This window comes from Dunckerocampus dactyliophorus, chromosome 2 (genome assembly GCF_027744805.1).
Source record: "Dunckerocampus dactyliophorus isolate RoL2022-P2 chromosome 2, RoL_Ddac_1.1, whole genome shotgun sequence".
Lineage (NCBI taxonomy): Eukaryota > Metazoa > Chordata > Actinopteri > Syngnathiformes > Syngnathidae > Dunckerocampus > Dunckerocampus dactyliophorus.
In genome coordinates this window covers 33,076,623-33,096,181 of record NC_072820.1, presented here as the reverse complement: position 1 = coordinate 33,096,181, position 19,559 = coordinate 33,076,623, and the positions used below count along the sequence as shown (strand labels likewise).

General features: G+C 41.0%; 1 protein-coding gene across 3 annotated transcripts in view; it reads left to right on the top strand.

Annotated features, from left to right (window-relative positions):
• The window catches only part of LOC129177299 (integrin beta-3-like), a 49,223-nt gene extending 30,033 nt beyond the window's left edge, over positions 1-19,190 (top strand). For all 3 annotated transcript variants that reach the window (XM_054768254.1, XM_054768253.1, XM_054768252.1), the window contains exons 9-15: positions 186-320; positions 1,713-2,148; positions 9,210-9,432; positions 9,520-9,620; positions 13,449-13,568; positions 17,257-17,423; positions 17,783-19,190. In XM_054768254.1, the coding sequence (XP_054624229.1) occupies positions 186-320; positions 1,713-2,148; positions 9,210-9,432; positions 9,520-9,620; positions 13,449-13,568; positions 17,257-17,423; positions 17,783-17,851 (1,251 nt within the window). In that variant the 3' untranslated portion in view covers positions 17,852-19,190. The remainder of the gene's footprint in view (positions 1-185; positions 321-1,712; positions 2,149-9,209; positions 9,433-9,519; positions 9,621-13,448; positions 13,569-17,256; positions 17,424-17,782) is intronic.
• Positions 19,191-19,559: the final 369 nt, after the last annotated feature.

Here is a 19,559-nt window from a genome sequence, read left to right as displayed (position 1 = left end):
ACACATTGTCATGACACATGCGGGAAGTAAAAATGGCAGCAAAAATGGAATCAGTCCCTCATTTGAAGCTGTTGTAGCTTCCACTGTCCAAGGAGGACTTTATGCATAAATTTGCAGTGTCTCTGTGGATATCTCAGAACATTTGCTACAAGTATTTTCTTACATTCTTGTCTTCCCTCCCACAGAAAATCCGCTCCAAGGTAGAGCTGGAGCTTTTGGGCGTCCCGGAGGAGCTGTCGCTCTCTTTTAACGCCACATGTTTGAATGGAGAAGTCATCCCAGGCCTCAAGTCTTGCTCGGGTCTCAAGATTGGAGACACGGTCAGTGTAGGAAAAGCTCCAGCAAACGTATTCATCTACCATCTGTCAACATCCAGGAATCTTTGCAGTGTAGCTCTGTTCCACATCACAGACATCTTGTCTTGAAAGGTTTAAAAAGCTGAATTGAATATAGATGTATAAATAAACATCCATTATACTAGCTGGCATTGCTTTAAAATACATACAGTAACTCACAGTGGGGGATTCAATTGCAAAAATAACCATCTTCCTGGTACGTATGTGTAATCTGTTTCTTTGTGTCTTCCTCTTTTTTGTCTTTCCATTCTTTTTTTAACCATTTTTTTCCCCAGCTTTTTTGGCTTTGTCTCTTATCACTCCAGGTGACATTTTTGGCCTGCGCACATTTCTTTCTCTGGGCCTCCTTTTCTCCTTATATGGTTGTCCGTGGACACGCCGTTTTAGATGCAATTACTCACATGCATCTGGAGGCAATCCCATTTGATGATAAGATGTTTCTCCTTGGTGCAACTAGTCTAGCACCATATAGTATCATATGGTATGGCGTAGTATTTTATAGTGTAGTATTGTGCACGAAACATTATTGTATTATTGTATAACATTGTATTGTATAGTGTAGTTTAGTGTAGCCAAGTTATGGTATGCCATGCTATGGTATTGTCGTCTAACATAGTAGTGTAGGATAGTATGGTGCAAATAGTCTAGTATGGAAAAGTACAGTATAGTATAGGTACAGTTATTTTCTAGTATAGTATGGGATAGCACAGTAAAGAACAATACGATATAGTGTAATGTAGTAGAGTACAGTATGTTATGTTATGTTCTGTTATAGTATCGTCTAGTATAGTATAGTGTAGTATAGGATTATATGATATACAAAAGTATGGTAAAGTATTTTATTATTTATTTTATTTAATAGAGTATGGGATGGGCCGCACGGTGGTCTAGTGGCCACACAGTTAGGAGATCTGGAAGACCTGGGTTTGAATCTCCGCTGGACATCTCTGTGTGGAGTTTGCATGTTCTCCCCGTGTGTGTGTGGGGGTTTTCTCCGGGTACTCCGGTTTCCTCCCACATTCCAAAAACATGCATGTTAGGTTAATTGGAGACTCTAAATTGTCTATAGGTATGAATGTGAGTGTGAATGGTTGTTTATATGTGTAGTCTATATGTGCCCTGCCATTGGCTGTCCACCAGTCCAGGGTGTACCCCGCCTCTCGCCCGTATTCAGCTGGGATAGACTCCAGCATACCCCCGTGACCCTAGTCAGGACAAGCGGCATAGAAAATGGTAGTGAAAGCATGTAAAGTTTGAGATGGCATATTTTAGGGTAGTGTAGTATAGGAGAGTATGGTATGGTATCCTATGCTACGGTATTGTAATCATCTTTAAACCCTATGCTTGTTTGCTCAGGTGTCTTTCAGCGTAGAGGCCCGAGCTCGATCCTGCCCCAAACAGAAGAAGAAGACCTTTATCATCAAGCCAGTGGGCTTCAAGGACTCGCTCTCCATCACTGTCACCTTCGAGTGCGACTGCAAGTGCCAGAACAGAGCGCAGGCCGCCAGCCCCAAGTGTCACTACGGCAACGGCACCTTTGAGTGCGGCATCTGCATGTGCCACCCGGGTCGCTTGGGGCCACACTGCGAGTGTGCCGAGGGCGACTACGACCCCGCAGAGCAGGGCCGTTGCACGGAGTCCCGGGATAGGTCTCGGGGTATATGCAGCGGGCGCGGGGACTGCGTGTGCGGTCAGTGTGTGTGCCACAGCAGTGACTTTGGCAAAGTGTGGGGGAAGCTGTGTGAGTGCGACGACTTCAACTGCCTTCGAGACAAGGGCGAAATCTGTTCTGGTAAGTCCATTTTACATTAAATGTGCCGGAATATCAGTTGAAAACTTCAGTGTTCTGATACATTTTTTGTTTCTAATTCTCCTTACTTTACCTCAAAAAGCTGCATATTGATCGTGCAATGTGTGTTGTTACCTTTGGTAACATTCTGCTACATACTTTGCAAATAAGGGACAAACAATGTCCCAAAAAACACTTTACAGTGTTTTTGTTGTGTTCAGAAAAATCAAACTTAACTTTTACCAAATTGCAGGTATTGATTGTGCTGTAGGTACTGTTATTTTTGGTTATATTTCAGACAGGTCAGCAGTTAGTAAGCTGGGGTTCCCATAGTAACATAGGTCTGCCGCAGCACTTTCAGTACAGTACATTACTGTAATGCTAGATGTTAGCATAACTACTTGGTAGTTTACCCATCTCAGCAGTAATGTTCCATATTAACATCATGAGTCTGCCATTGCACTTACTTGTATGTAAACTGCTAGCATTCAAGACCAACTGTTTCCTTATCTTGTGAGTAACACTGTCTACTAAGGTATGCAATGTTGCCATATTAACATTATGGGTCTGCCATGGCACTTTCTATACGCACATTTGTAGATTGCTAGATGTTAGCATACTGACTGTTATTATTTTAGCATGTTACCTATCTCATCAGTAACACAGTTTATTGAGGCATGATATGTTCCATAATAACATTATGGGTCTGCCAACGCACTTTCTTTATGTTAGCTGCTAGAATGCAAGGTGTTAGCATACTGGTGTTAGTATGTTAGGGGCATGTTTGCCACAAAACACTCTAACACTCTGCTCACAGACACTAGGCGACACAGTTGCATGGCATCTAGGGATTGCTATGATATGCTGTCATGCATTCACCAGCAACATAGCCTTCAGTTCATCTGCATATTGTGTATTTTGGCGCTGCAAAAGCAGCTCTCAAAAAAGCAATTTCTAGTTGCCTTTTTCATGTTCTTACTTGGTTTTAATTTGTAATTTCCACCAGGCGTTAAAGCTAAAGGAAGACAGTGAATGAGGTTACATTTCTCGTTGCGTGTTTCTCTGTGAACGCACACACATGCGTGCTTGCAGTGTGAGTGAGTTGGCAGCCCCTCTGTACCACATAGTGACTTGCCACGCACCTCATCTGGGAAGAATTACACCCCAAAACAATTCTCTTCAGCCCACACCACGGGCTCCATTCACAACAAAAACATGGATGGCGGAGTGTGTGCTTGTTATGGAGGATTCACGTACACAAAATGATTTTTTTTTTACAACTTGCAGGTTCGATTTTGGAGTCAAAATTCACTTTTTTTTTAAAAGGCTGTAACTCTGAAAAGTGTGTCATGAAACATAATGTCAGCCAAATGCATGAGTAAGTTAGCCTGGGATTTTTGCTTGTTACAGTAGATGGTCTGTTACAACATTCAGTACATTCATTGTGGAGATTATGTGTTCGCCCGCGTTTATCTGTCTGTTAGTTTGTGATCCAAATAACTTGAGAAGTTCTGAATGGATTTAGATGAAGTTGTCAGGAATTGCCGGAAATGGGATATATGGAAGTACTGATTACATTTTGGGGGCGATCCAAAATTCAAAATTTCCCCAAAATTCACCCTTTTGCCAACAACTAATTGTTATTACCTGCTACTACTGCCACATTTCTCAACCGATTCAAGCCATTCCAACATCAAACTGTTCAACACGTTGAGGACATTTAGGCTACCTATATTTATACTGAAAAAAAATTCAAACTTTTCCAAAAATTTGCACTTTTCCCTAAAACTGCTTTTACCTACTAGTACTTCCACATTTCTCAACCGATTCACCTCATTCCAACATCAACTCATTCAACAAAGTCAGGACATTCACGCTATTAGCACAAAAATTCTCCTATTTATTCTTCTGGAACACAAAATGCCTTTGATCTAAAGAGTTCTAACTACTTACATGTTTCTCAACCGATTCAGACCGTTCCAACATCAAAGCATTCAACTAATTAAGGACATTCATGCCATTTTCCACATACCGAGAATTCCCACAATTCTTGAAATTCCCATTTTTTGGATTGCAAAATGCCTCTAAATAGTTCTAACTACTTCCACATTTCTCAGACTGTTCCAAAGTCAAAATTCTCAACTCATTCAGAACATTTAGCCTTCCCGGTACATTGCGCTATCATGCTAGGTGTTAGCATGCTCATGTGAGCATGTTAGCATTGCAATTAGCATACTAGAATTTTTAGCTATTTTCATGGGTAGCCACATATATAATCACTTAACACTATCATACTAGGTGTTATCATGCTAATGTTAGCATGTAAGCATTGTTAGCATGATAACATTAGCATAGTATCATTTTTAATGGCATTTTAATCCATTTTCATGCTAAACACTTATTTAAAGACTTAGCACTATCATGCTAGGTGTTAGCATGCTAACATTGGCAGGTTAGCACTGCTAGCATGCTAATATTAGCATGCTAACCTTAGTAAAACGTCCGCAATGTACGTAGCGCCACAGGCGTACACGTCATATGTGCTCACATGTACTATACATCAATAAATAGAAATACAGATACAATAAACCATACAAAACAAAACAAATTGCTGTGTTTTTCTTTTAGAGATGAATAAAGTTGCTCTCTATCCATCTAACACTGACTGCCGAAAAATAAGCGACCGGATGTAGACGCGTTCTTCCTCTTCTTTTTATTTATGGCAGATGGAAACCAACGTTAAGGTGCATACTGCCACCTACTGTACCTGAATGCAGACGCGTTGTGCACATGCGCAGTGACAACCCAGTAGTCACAGTCTTCCATCATAGAAAACACACGAAGAAATGGATATGATGCGACTTTCAAGTTAAAGGCAATGGATTTGGCTGTCAGAGAAGGAACTGTGCAACTTTTGCATAAGTCTGTCAGTGGATCCTTACAGCGTGGAGCAGAAAAAACACTATCAACGGGTTTTGAAAGGCAGGACTACTGCCAGATGAAGAGGAGGACACCAAGAGCACACCGAAAGAGAGATAGGCAGACAACGTGTGTGATGATGGAATTATGATGCTGTTCAATTCTGACATGGAAGAGGAAGATTTTCATGGTTTCAGTTCCCAAGGGGAAAACAATGAATTACTTTTCTGGTAGGCTACTGTTACCTATGTTGCGTGCACTATTCGGCAGTGTTTAACTAGCCGTGTACTGTTCTGCACGGTTTAAATAGCCGTGTTTCACCACTATACGGCATGCACAGTTTGGAAAAAACATTTATTTTCTAAAAAATTTCCAAAATCTTTCTGTGTAATTTATTTCTGTGCACTAAACATCCCATTTTATGACATGGACACCTACGGTTTATAGTCCGGTGGAGTTTATATATGTAACAATATGTTTTTTCCTTAAATTTAGTGGGTGCGGAGCACATAATTATTTATTAGAGAAACAGAGAGAGAGAGAGAATGGCCTTTACTTGTCACTTATACAGAGGTACCAGCGAAATTGTGCTATCACATATACAAGGTGGGTAGACAGGACAGCATGACTGGGCGATAAAAGGGGAAGAGGAAAGGGCAGAACAAGAGGAGAGGGGAGGAGAAAAAAAGCAAGTCCAAAACTCTTCTTCTATGAAGGAGTACAGTGTGGGACCTTGGTAAAATTGACACGAATAAGCACACTTTAGAACATAAGAACTTGAAACTTGCACCAGGAGAGGAGGAGCAAAACTCCCACGTAGAGTTAATTCTTTGCTCCTCTCTGACATGAGTTCGAGTAAGGTACGCTAATGCTTTGTGCGTTAGCAAATCAGCAAATATACACATACTTCACTGCACAAAGTTCATCTCTGCTAGCTGTGATCAAGCCTTCTCTTTCCTGTCGTTCCCCATTGCAGCTCAGTATCTCAGTGAAATGTTTAGCTGTGTTCCCCAGAGCCTCCATAGTGTAACAGCTTATTCCCCCCTCCACGCGTTAACATGCAAATACCTTTCTCCTTACTCATCAGCCTGGCGTGCTGTCATGAAGTTAAAAATAATCCCATGTTCGGTGCAAACAAAAGGGGCCAAAGTGGGAGATTTCTGGAAATGTTGCTGCCTTAAAACTCTGGCAAAGGGTTCTTACAAGAACCGCGGTGCTGCGGTGGCATGGTGATTATTAGGTATTGTTGTTAAATGGGGTTAGGTGGTTGTGGTGACGGTGTCAGCCACCATGATTTCTGCACTGTCACTGTCTTGTCTGCATGCAGATGACCACTTTTGTGGAGAAAAACAACATTTCTTAACAAAAGAGGATGCCCTCACATAAAGACATGGAGTTTGCGCAGTTTATTTCTTTTGCAAAAGAAGTCAGACAACATGCAGAAACATTCAGCGTGCATGGCTTGTCCTTGCATTCAAGGAGTGATCCATCCAGTTCTGAGTAGGCCACATTCCAGTCCGGTAGCTGGTGATGTTATTGTCATCACCATGTCAGTAAATGTCCTTTTCAGTGGTCGGGGGAAGTGGGACAACTTGACTAAACACAAGCAGGGCTATTGTGGCCTCCCCGCACGCCCTCCGTACACTATTGTCCCACTCGTGGTGCCCACTTTGTCTTCAGTCGCAGGATGTTATTCTTGGGGACTTCAACGCCAGAGGGTTTCGAGATTCAGGAGCCTGGAAAAGAGTTTTTGGGAAACATGGCGTTGGGAACTCCAACGACAACAGGCGTCTTTTGCTGGAATTCTGTGCAGAGTTGCAGCTTACAGTCACCAACACCACTTTCCAGCAGAAAGCAAGAGTCAAGACAACCTGGATGCATCCTCGGTCCAAACATTGGGACCTCTTAGACTATGTCCTCTTGCGCCAACGAGTCCTCAGAAAAGTTTTGCACACCAGAGTGATGCCCAGCGCAGAATGTCACACAAATCACCATCTTGTGCAATGCAAGCTCAACCTTCACTTCATGCCCAGACCGAGATAAGAAGGTCCCCTCAGGAGGAAGCTCCTGGTCAGTGGCCTGAAGTCAGCTGAAGTGCGAGCTGACTTCCAATCCAACCTTCAGTCAAAGTTGGAAGATTCAGACTCCTTCACGGATCCCTATCCTGAAACAAGTTGGGCCCTCCTGAAAACCGCCATCCTGCAGTCTTCTGAAGAAGTCTTCACACAGAGGAACAAAGACTGGTTTGATGAAAACAATAAAGAAATCAAACAGCTGCTGGCGAAGAATAGATCTGCCCACCAGGCCCACCTTGCACAACCATCGTGCCATGTGAAGAAAACTGTCTTCCGTTCTGCATGCAGCAACCTCCAGCGTAAGCTGCGAATCATCCAGAATGAGTGGTGGACCAACCTTGCAGAGAAAACCCAGCATTGTGCCGACACAAGTGATTATAGGGGCTTCTACAAAGCTTTAAAGGCAGTTTATGGCCCCTCGCACCAAGTGGTTAGCCTCCTGCGTTGTACAGACGGCCAGGCGCTCCTCACAGCTAAGGTGTCTATCCTGAACCGCTGGGCAGAACACTTCCAGACCCTATTCAGTGCTGGCCGCTCCGTCGATGAATCTGTGATCCAGCAGATCCCTCTGCAGCCTGTGAAAGACGAGGTCGTAAAATCCACAACTAGATGAAGTGTGGCAAGGCTGCGCTTGTTGATGGCATCCCGGAAGTACAGTACAGACCGGAAGTACATACCAGTGCACCATCTCCTCTGATGCAAGAATCGGCTAAGAGGTGGACAACAGACTGGCAAAGGCAAGCAGTGCTTTTGGCAGATTCCCTAGTCGTGTCTGGACAACAACCACCTGAAGAAAGCCGCAAAGATCAATGTGTACAGTGCAGTGGTACTAACCACCATCCTGTATGGCTCAGAGTCATGGGTCACTTACAGACACCACCTACGACTTCTGGAACGTTTCCACTAACGATGTCTCCACTCCATTCTCAGCATCCACTGGAGCGACTATGTCACAAACATTGAAGTGCTTCAACAAGCGGGGATCACCAGTGCCAATGCCATGCTGATGATAACACAGCTAGGCTGGGCAGCGCATGTCTCCAGAATGGAGGATCACCGCCTACCCAAGATGGTTCTCTATGGTGTACTCTCCACCGTCGCATCGTTATTAAAACGAATCGTTACACCCATAGTGTACTCGAATTATTATTGCCATTTGTTATCATTACATTAATGAAAAACTTGTCTCAAAATAATGTTGACAATAATATCGTTTATCGGCAACAATCTGTAGGACAATTATTGCCCAGCAAAATTTGTTATCATCACAGGTCCTTCTAACATGTATGTTTTTGGAATGTGGGGAGAACATGCAAACTCCACACAAAGTTATTTATTTATTCAGCTTTATCTGAGCTATCTCTCCTTGTATTATAAACAAATTTAAGTTGAAATCATTTGTATTTATAACACTGTATAAAATTCTGTATTGTACTGTATAAAATGTTATTGTTTTTATCTAGTTGTAATGTATTTATTAACCAAATTGTAGTAATTAAAAGGAAACATTGACTTTAATTAAATTAATTTAACAAGTTTCACACAATTCTTTTGTTGTGGTTATATTTTTGTGTGTAAGTACACAAAATATAATTTTTAATAATTACTGTTGTCTACAAGTATACGTTTTTAACACATCATTACATGCCACTGGTATATGTTGAATTGATTATTATTTGTATATAGCATTAGATTTAATATTTAGTTGTTCTTGTATATTGTTATTATTTTTACAGTAAATGTTGGTATATATTTTTCTTATTTTTCCTTCTAATGTGCATTTTATTGTAATGACTAACTGTGGTTATATATACTCTTAGTACAATGTCACTCAATATTTTTAATATATAAAACTGTATATACATTGTTTATACATTTTTTTGTTATTTGTCTATGTCCTTAATAAAAAAAGGAAATTGCAATCAGTGTCATTTAACCAATTCCATCCATCTATTGAGCCATAAGATTGTGTCTCATGTGTAAATGTTATGGTATTAACTACATCTTTGCCACCTGGAGGATGCCCGGTCATCCATGATTATTTTACTTCTTCTGTCCTCCTCCATGCAGGCCACGGCGTCTGCGACTGTGGCTTCTGCCAGTGCGCCCCTGACTGGCAGGGGGAGAACTGCAACTGCTCCACGCGTACCGACACCTGTATGTCCCACTTGGGCCTGCTGTGCAGTGGGAGGGGCCAGTGCGTGTGCGGCTCTTGCGAGTGTACACAGCCCGGGGCCTACGGGGCCACCTGCGACAAATGCCCCACGTGCCCTGACGCATGCACCATGAAAAAGTGAGCCTGTAGACATACAAAAATTGTCCAATGTGTGCATCTACTGGGAATTTGCTAATTGTGTGTGATTATGTTCCCCTTTGGCAGGGAGTGTGTGGAGTGTAAACATTTCAAGAGAGGCAAGCTGTTTGAAGATAACACCTGTGCTCGCATCTGCAAGGATGAGATTGTGCTTGTGGATGAATTAGGTGAGGCACCTGGATGATTAAATCTACTTTGTGTTGAAATTCTCTGCTACAACTCATCTTTCATATACGTTTACAGCTTACTCTACCCCAAAGTGGCCTAAATATCAAGTATAGGTACATTATGGAGGCTAGCCAACCGTCATACATCAAACTATTTATCAACAACTTTAAATACATCTCAGAGGTGCAGAAGTGTTTCTGTCCATTCGGTCTTGATGCTGGAATTGTCTGTAGCTTTAATGCTGTGTTGAACTGTGTTTGTCCACGCCTATCTCCAACAGAGTGCTACTGTGGCCTTGTTCATTGTATTAGATGCCATGTACAGTATGACATACAAGTGGGACAGGAGAACACAAGCTTTAGCAACACTAGCATAACTACACTGTAAAAAAAAAAGATACACAATAACTATTCAATAAAATTGAGGCAAAAGACTGCACGCAATATTAATTAAATGTATCTATGTTAAAAGTTGAGTAAATATGATCCAAAACAGACCCTTAAGAAATACATGTTTAAATTATGCACAATAAAATAAAGAACAATAATAATTAACCAAAACCTAAGCAAAAATATTAATAAAAGTATTTTGTGAAGTAGTAAAGATAGAAAAAAAGATGAATACAGTTGAATAATGCTAATCTTAATGTTCAATCCATCTGTACATCTTAGCATCAGAAGTGGTCTATCTCAAACTACATACAATGACACACATTACATTTTTTGAAATTACATTTCATTACAGAAATGAATCAAAGCCAAAAAACAGACGTTAGTCAGAACAACACTGGGTGAGTTCACCCCCCAGTCAGAGTGAAAGCAGCATAACCACAAAGAACACTAAACATGGTCATGGTGCCACATAAAAAGATCCACTCACGGATAAGCAGACCCACACAGGGCAACTACGAATACTATGTGGAATGTTAAATAACAACTAATACAACATTAAACACAGAATATTAACAGCTATTTACAAAGTCCAGCAAAGCATGATGGGAAGCAGGAAGTAGACTACAGCGAAGTGCTTGTCAATTAAAAACTGACTACAATCGTTCCTCGCGCCATCACAGTTCGAACATCGCTCCCTCACTCTATTGTGTTTTTTTGTAAATTATGACCACTGTTTCGTGGTTGACAATGGATTAGTAAAAAAATGTTTAAAAAATAGTATAGTATTTTAGTCACGAGGCATCAGTAATGTTACATGACATTAGATTAGATTACCTTCACACTGCATGTCAGCCATGGCATGTCCGACATGACATATTTCTCCTCCCATTCCGTGTGGAAGTGGTAAGGTTTTGGCTTCTTACTTTGTCCTTCTACCCCACTCCATTTGAAACACTTTTTAAAGTTTAGAATAAGTAAAATGGAGAGGCTAACTAGTTAGCTCGGTAGCTTGCTATGCTAGCGGTGGCCGTCTCTTGTGTCCCTGCAGTGATGCTGTAGACTGCACGTTTCAGTTGATCAATGTGTTGTAAACAAGGACTAATATGAGTGTAAAGGTGACTATAGGGGTGTTATTTTATGTCTACAGGAGTCTAATAAAGGTAAAAATCGTATTTTGAAAGTCCTAAACAGGTTTTCTATGATCCAACTACGAAGACATTTCATTTTTTAATAAATTAAAAGCATAAAATTTACTTAAACAACCGCCACAAAATCAAGGACGCATTTATGTTTAATATATTGGATCAAATATATGAAGTAAAATATACATGACTACAGAATCATTTATTACAGTGTATGTGAGCTACATTGCTAACATTACACTCCCATTTTAACAGCAACAACAACGCTAGACTAGCCTATTTGCTGAAGAAACAAAATGATCAAATTTACAGGTCCCACATCTGTAGCTGACTGATGGCTAGTTGACAGTTTGGAGCGAAGCCTGGTTTGTTTTGTTTTTTTACAAAGTGGTAGGCTCCTCTAGTTGGGGCAGGTCAGAGGTGGCATGGTGTCCATCAGGATGGAGTTTTTTCCCTTTGTGATGCCTTTATGAAAACACGTCTTCTCTTAGAAATGGAGCAAACAAGTGAGGGAGATGATAGATTGATAGGGCTGGTGACATTTTTTTGGGTCTACCACTTGACTTTTTTGTTCCATAACCTTCAGGATTTTTTAGGAAGTTTAAAATGACTATTTTACTGTGTGCAGCCTCTGCAGCAATGGTGCGTTGTGAGAGGCCTTGCTTATGCAGCTCAATAATCTGACCACATCCAAAGAGAGAAAACCTTTTTGCCTTTGCCATGAAGAGATCATGATAGTGTGACAGAAAATGACATTGAATCCATTTTTTGGCTTTCAAAGACTGTGGTCTTAAACTTTTGATCAGCTGATGAACAGCCTATTTCACTTTAATGCTTGTTTGCAATAAACTGCTTACTCAAAAATTTTTTTTATCGCATTCCCATTTCTTCTTTTTGTATTTTGACGCTCTACTTAGAACCTCCTTAAGATTCAACAAAGCAAAAATGTAAATTCTTGCAATTTTTCAACTGGTCTTAAAATGTAGTTTATGAGTGTATTTGTAAAGTGCTGTTACCACCCCCTGTTGGTTGAATAAGAAACGTGTAGCCTTCCCAAACAAAGAAGCAAAATACAGTCAAACCTGTCTTAGCGGCCACCTGTATAGAACGGCCACCTGCCTATACCGGCCACTGAAAAATCCCCCGCAGCAAATTTACATGCTATAGACCCTGTGTATAGCAGTAACCTGTCTAACGCGGCCAGCAGCCACCCATTTTGTATCCCTTGGTCAATATCTGACCGCATATAGCGGCCAAATTACCGACTCAAGTAGAAGCTTCATGCACGAAAAAGTTTTGTTTTTCAATCAATGAAGCCGTCGTGTGTAGACTTTAATTACTGAGTCCTAGCTCAATCACAATCATTCACAAGATCCACACAAACTGTCAGTTGTTCCACAGAAAAAAGCCGTCTTCTTTTGAGCTTGCTATTTCCTGGTCAAACATGTAACTTTAAGAGCAGTTGCACCAAAACATTACCGCAAAGTAGGCTGGGAACAGGACGTGCTCCCAGCGACGCTACAATACAATACAATAATGCATGCACGCTAAACACGCTAGCATGTATCCTATCGTATGTATTTAAAAAGGCAGCGGGAGCAAAACTGCGTTCGGTTGTACTTAATTGAAGTATTTTAGAATGTACTCACGTTATTTTTTAGCAATCCTCATCCACAAATCCATCAAAGTCCTCATCTTCTGTATTCGACACAAAAAAAAGCTGTCTTCTTTGGAGCTTGCTACTACAGTGACACCGTTTATTTCCTGGTGTGAGACAATGTGCACAATGTGTGTCAATACTGTAATGCCGCTTGTTGTGGGGAAGGAGAGACTCACGTCGCCGATGCACTTTAATGGCTTTATTAACAGCGGAGAACACTGCAGGACTTTACATCCACGCCAACATCCACACACTTCTCAACTCTCTTGACACTCACAGCTAGCACTGAGCCTAGTTCTCCTGCTCGGGACGCCCACTGTCACTTCCCATCACTTCCCGATGACCTAAAGCTGTAATGACACTCTACCGTATAAAAAGTAAAATATTAAAAACAAACATAACAAAAGACATTACTAGCACAGCTTTGTTCTGTGGGTGGTGGATAATAACAAGCCTAGTAGTGCTGTACAACTTTTATCTGCAGTCCCACAGTGCCCTCTACTGGTCAACATTCAAAATGGCTGCCAACCTGTCTATAGAGGCCACCTGTCTATAGCGGTCACTTTTGCAGTCTCCCTCTTGTGGCTGCTATAGACTGTATGTAATCGTCTAACATTACGGTTCTCTGCCCAGTGTTCCATGATACAAACGCCGTAAACTGCACTTACAAGGATGAGGACGATTGCCTGGAGCGCTTCCAGTACTATGAGGATGCCAGCGGCAAGTCTATCTTGTTTGTCGTCAAGGAGCCAGGTAACAGAAATGTATATATTAATAAAAATGGCATTATATTTGCAATGGCATAGATCATCTCTGCATCTAGAAATGTGTGTCTTGCTGAGTCATGGTATCAAGTTCAGCATGAAGGATGATGGGAGGGTGTTTAAACACTTTTTTTAACGTGTCTAGAGAAAGTCTGTCCATCCTGGGGTCTTTTTGCCTTTAATGAATGTGTGTGTTTCATTTAAACGCGCATTTATTTTTTTTAGCAGGGGGAAGAGCACCAAAAGTTTACCTTACCATGGTGCACCCCGTTGAGTTAACACATGTCGTAAAACTGCCGCCCCAGCTCCTTTGCGAATGTCGCTGACTCCACATTATCCCTCAAGAGAAGCAGAGAGGGAGCTCTAAGTAAGCAAAAAAAGGCAGAAAGTAATTGTTGAAGTTGCGTAAACAATGCTGCAAACGGCACCTCAAGACTTATTTATATATGATTATATATGATTTATATATGATTTCAAATGTGAAGTTATAAGAAGGAACCAATCAGAAAGCAGGAAGTATAACAGGAAGAAGCTTTGATGTCACTTGTAAAATTTACCCCCACCCCGAGGGCGTCTACACTTTGCAAAACATCCATACTGACATGCAACACAAGCAGTTGCACTTTGCTCACTTTCAGTTGGACCAATCACATTGCACAGATGTCATTTACTATCTTTCTTACGGCCGGCATAGCTTTAGCCTCACCTTCAGTTTGATATTGTCCTAATATTATCCATATAGTCTCTCATTTGTACTTCAAAGCACAAGGAGCAGTACTTGGTAAGACAAAAATGACCACCACCTACCCCACTATAGGGCAGTTGAACCATGTGAGTTTTCCCAGCCAATCAGCAAATGACAAGAATATGTATTTTAGGGTTGAAAAATATAATGATTATATTGAGTAATTATATTTAGCTGATTTTTGAGTATTTCAATCATGATTTTAATTTGTTTCATGTTATGAAGTTTGATGCTCATTTTTTAATCACTTTTACTGCTGATACTGTTATCTATTTGTATTTTATTGCATTTGTATTTTATCTTTATCTTTATCACTTGTTTTTAGCGATTTGTACGAAAATTAAATATACTGAAACAATAGCAACATTATACATATTAAATGAATAAAAATGTATTTGAATATAATTGAATGACTATAACAAATTTAATAAAATATTTAAAAAAAATAAAATTACAACCTGAAAATACAACTAAATGTGTTATTATATGTCATTAAAAATAGTACAATAATGGTTAAAAAAAAGAACGTTTGTTTGTTGTAATAATTTTCACGCCTTTATGCTCTATGATTTGTACAGAAGTGAAATATACAATAATAATAATAATATAATTGTTATAATATACATATTAAATTTGAAATTAAGTATATATATAATAAGTAATAGAATCCATCAACAAGACATATAGTATAAAAAGTAATAAAAATAAAATGTGTGAAAAATGTTAAACTATGTTATGTATTTTCTCCTCTCTGAGCTACAACCTTATCGCAGTGGAGCAGTTTGCGCATCCCGATGATCCTAGGAGCTAAGCTGTCTGGGGCTTTTTTGTCCCTGGCAGGGTCACCCATGATAAACAGCACCTAGGTGAGGGACCAGACAAAACGTAACTCAAGTAGACCCCAATGATGAGTAAGACAAATGGACTTGGTTTTCCCTCACCCGGATGCGGATCACCTGGTCCCCCCTCTGGAGCCAGCCCTGGAGGTAAGGCACGAAGGTGAGTGTCTGGTGGCCTGTACCCATGAGGTCCGTCCGGGCACAACCCGAAGAGGCAACGTGAGTCCCCCCCACATGAGTGGTGAGCTAAGCAGGGAAGCCCAGACTTCCCTCTCTCCGGCTACTTCAGCCAGCTCCTCCCGGCGGATCCCGAGGCGTTCCCGGGCCAGTTGAGAGACATAGTTTCTACAACATGTCCTGAGTCTTCCCCGAGGCCTCCTACCGGTTGGACTTGCCCTGAACATCTCCCCAGGGAGGTGTCGGGGAGGCATCCCGACCAGATGCCCGAGCCACCTCATCTGTCTCCTCTCAATGCGGAGGAGCTGTGGTTCAACTCCGAGTTTCTCCTGGGTGACAGTGCTTCTCACCTTATCTTTAAGGGAGAGCCCAGCCACCCTACAGAGAAAACTAATTTCGGCCGCTTGTCTTTGTCTTGTCCTTTCGGTCACTACCCAAATCTCATGACCATAGGTGAGGGTAGGAACGTAGATCGACCGGTAAATTGAAAGCTTTGCCTTTCGGCTCAGCTCCCTCTTCACCACAACGGACCGATACAGAGTAACTCCTCCACTTGGTACCCGGAGATGACACTCCACCCTTGAACTCGGACTTAGAGGGGCTGATTCTCATCCCATCGGCTTCACACTCGGCTGCGAACCAATCCAGTGAGAGTTGATGATCACGGCCCCACGAAGCCAGCAGGACCACATCATCTTCAAAAAGCAGACACCCAATCCTGCAGCCACCAAACCGGATCCCCTCAACTCTTCCGATCTACAACATCTCGATTCGAGGTCAGCAGCCCACCATCCTTACCATACACGGTGTTCACGGTGTGCTCCTGAGACGGCAGAGGGTGTTCCAGAATCTCTTTGAAGTTGTCCAGAGTCGTTCTCCATGGCTTCCCTGAACTCCTCCCACATCCATGTTTTTGCCTCAGCGACCGCCAGAGCCGCAAACCGCCGGTGCCCATCAGCTGCCTCTGGAGTCCCATGGGCCAAAAAGAAACTGAAGAAACAAGAGTGGTCTAATCATTTTTCCATGACTGTAAACGTGAAAAAAAAATTTTTTTAAGTAAAATCACAGAACATGTGAAATAAAAATGATGTTTTCAATGTATAGACTGCTAGTGGCTTGGTCGTTAACGCTTTATAATAGGGATGTCCCGATCCACATTTTTTGGCTTCCGATATAGTCTTGCCTTTTTTGTAAGCTTTTGTTACAAGCATGAATTTGTGGAATTGAATATGGTTATGAAAATAGCTCTTCAAAGCATTAAAAATAATGCTACCAAAGTATTGCTGATTTTACTTTTTTATTACACAGCATGACCAACAATATTGTTTGGCTTTTGGAACAAACCTCTTTGAGTCCCTAATCCAAAAGTCCATCCAATAAAAGATATAATTGGAAAAAATGGGCGTGCAAAATACTTTTAGGTTAGGGTAGGTTACAGGGGCACTTGCCATGTGAGCTCCCCACACAATGATACAGCAGTCAGGGCACAGTGAGGCAGAACTAGCTACGGAGCCAAATATCCAATGTCCAACGTGAAACTAACTCCACCACGGTACACTGTGGACATGTCTGCATGCTAGTGTTGTGTTTTCTTCGTCCTGCGGGTGGCAGGAGTCGAGTGGCAACCAGCTTTGAGGCGCATTACCGCACCTATCATGTTGGAGTGCGGTCCAGAATTAGGAATGTTATACGGCAACCAGATTGGCCCGATCTCGTGGTGGATATACAGCGAATCGGCAGCCGATCCCGATCGGGACATCCCTACTTTATAATACTTGTATACTTAAAAGCCATAAACACCGTTTCCATTGTTTGTTGGGCATAATGTGCAACACACACTAACACAATATAGTGTATTTTCTATGGTAAGCTTCCACTGTTTCCCCCACTATTATCCTTATCTCCTTTCCTTACAGACTGCCCCAAGGGTCCAGACGTCTTGGTGGTGCTGCTCTCGGTGGCAGGGGCCATCTTGTTCCTGGGCTTAGCGGCCCTGCTCATCTGGAAACTGTTGGTGACCATTCACGACAGGCGGGAGTTTGCCAAATTTGAGGAAGAGCGCGCTCGGGCCAAGTGGGACACGGTAGGTGTGTGTAAGAATGTGCTGACAACCAATTGAAACATGACTGCAATACTTCCTTAAATGTGTGCAGGGGCCACACACACATGCACATACACTGCATCCTGGTGTGTTTTTATTATTTTTAGTAGCCTGCTGTTAGACCCGGCACTACAAAGGGAAACCAACGGAAGAGTTAGGCAGCATTAAGTGGCTTTTACTGGTAATTTGTGGGTCACAACAACCACAACAAATTGATTTCAAAGCGCTCCCTTGGAACTGTAATTAAGCACCCTTAAGAGGGACAGAATATTAGGAACAGCCCTCAGAACAATAATATACTTGTGTTTTTAATCATTACATTGTGTTTTTCCTCATTGCAGGGACACAATCCTCTCTACAAAGGGGCCACCTCCACCTTCACAAACATCACATACAGAGGAAAAGACTGACTGGGTGAAACAGACTTTCTCTGTGGGGGGAAAAATAGCATAGAATCATGTGCAGGTCTCTACTGTCACAAAGGAAATAAATAATTATTATTGTTTGTAAATATGTAGAAATTATTGTGTTTTAATCAGGGATTTGGCACAAAATATAATAAAGGTTGTGTCCGCTGTAGGTACGCTACTACCATCTCCTGGGCGTAAAACTGCATCTGCAATGATAACTGTTAATTGGTGTTAATTGGTGAGTAAATATGTCAATGTTAGGAGTTAATTAATTGATAGTTTCTTGGCAAAAAGAAAAAAATCAAATAATTCTAGAGGCAGCTGAGTGTTTTTTTTAAATAATTTATTGTATACTTTTTCTTAAAAGTTTCTCCCATGTAATGTAATACAAATGTAATCAAATTAAAATTAAGTTTGAATAAATTTAGCGTAAACTCTGATTAGCTGCTTACAATTTACAATTTTTTAAATGACCCTGTTTTTATCAACCATTCCACCTCTGGGATTTACTAGACCATTCCAGGATGTCACTGAGGAAGTTTCATTCACATCTGATGCAGCATTTCTAAATAAATCCATCTGAAATGTGCATATGTGATTATTTTACGTCTGATTTCAGACAGAAATTTTAAAAATACCATGTTATCATTCAACCATTCCACCTCTGGGATTTACTAGACCAGGGTTCGGGAACCTTTTTGGCCAAGAGAGCCATGAAAGCGACATATTTTAAAATGTATTTCTCTCAGAGCCATATATTTTTTAACATTGAATACAACTAAATGTGTGCATTTTTAAGCAAGACCATCAATTTTAGAATGTAATAAGTCTCTGAATTTATTCTCGTTATCGTGAAGGTAACCAATAATACATAAAATACTTCTTAATGCGACTTGTGGTGCTGCTTGGTTTTGCACCGTACTCCGTATGTTTCTTTCCTTTCGCCATCTTCTTCATCAAAAGGGTTGGCTCTACAGAATTAGCTGGCTGACTATTTGATTAAAGGAGGGTAGTTCACTTCTTGACCTCTCAATGACCCGTGTAGGCTACCTCATTATCCAATAGTAATCGTGTTTTGGTGTCTTACTCAGAAAATATCGGAAGGACAGCTGCCATTGGCTCTGGCCACTGTGGTAGAAAATGGATGGATGGATTAAAATGCACAAGAAAGTTTTATATTTTGGACATTATTTTTAACACTGATTTCTGTAATGTTTTACTTTAAAATGTCAATGAAAATAGAAATTAAAATAAATACATTTTATTGTTTTAAGAAATGTCCGAGAGCCAGATGCAGTCATCGAAAGAGCCGCATCTGGCTACCCCTGTACTAGACCATCCCAGGATGTCACCCTCAGAGTTTCACCCAAATGGGAATACAGCATTTCAAAATAAATGCCTCTGAAATGTGCATATGTGACTGTTTTTGCATCTTATTGTGAAGTGTTTGCCCCCTTCCTGAGTTTTGATGTTATTGCATGTTTGTGACATTTAAATATTTCAGATCATCAAACAAATTTAAATATTACTCAATGACAACACAACTGAACACAAAATGCAGTTTTGAAATGAAAGTTTTTATTACAACAGGACAAAAAAAATCAAACCAAACCTAGATGCCCTGTGTGAAAAAGTGATTGCCCCTCCCCTTGTTAAAACATAACTGAGATAAATTGAGATCTATCAGTCTAGAAAAGGTTATAAAGCA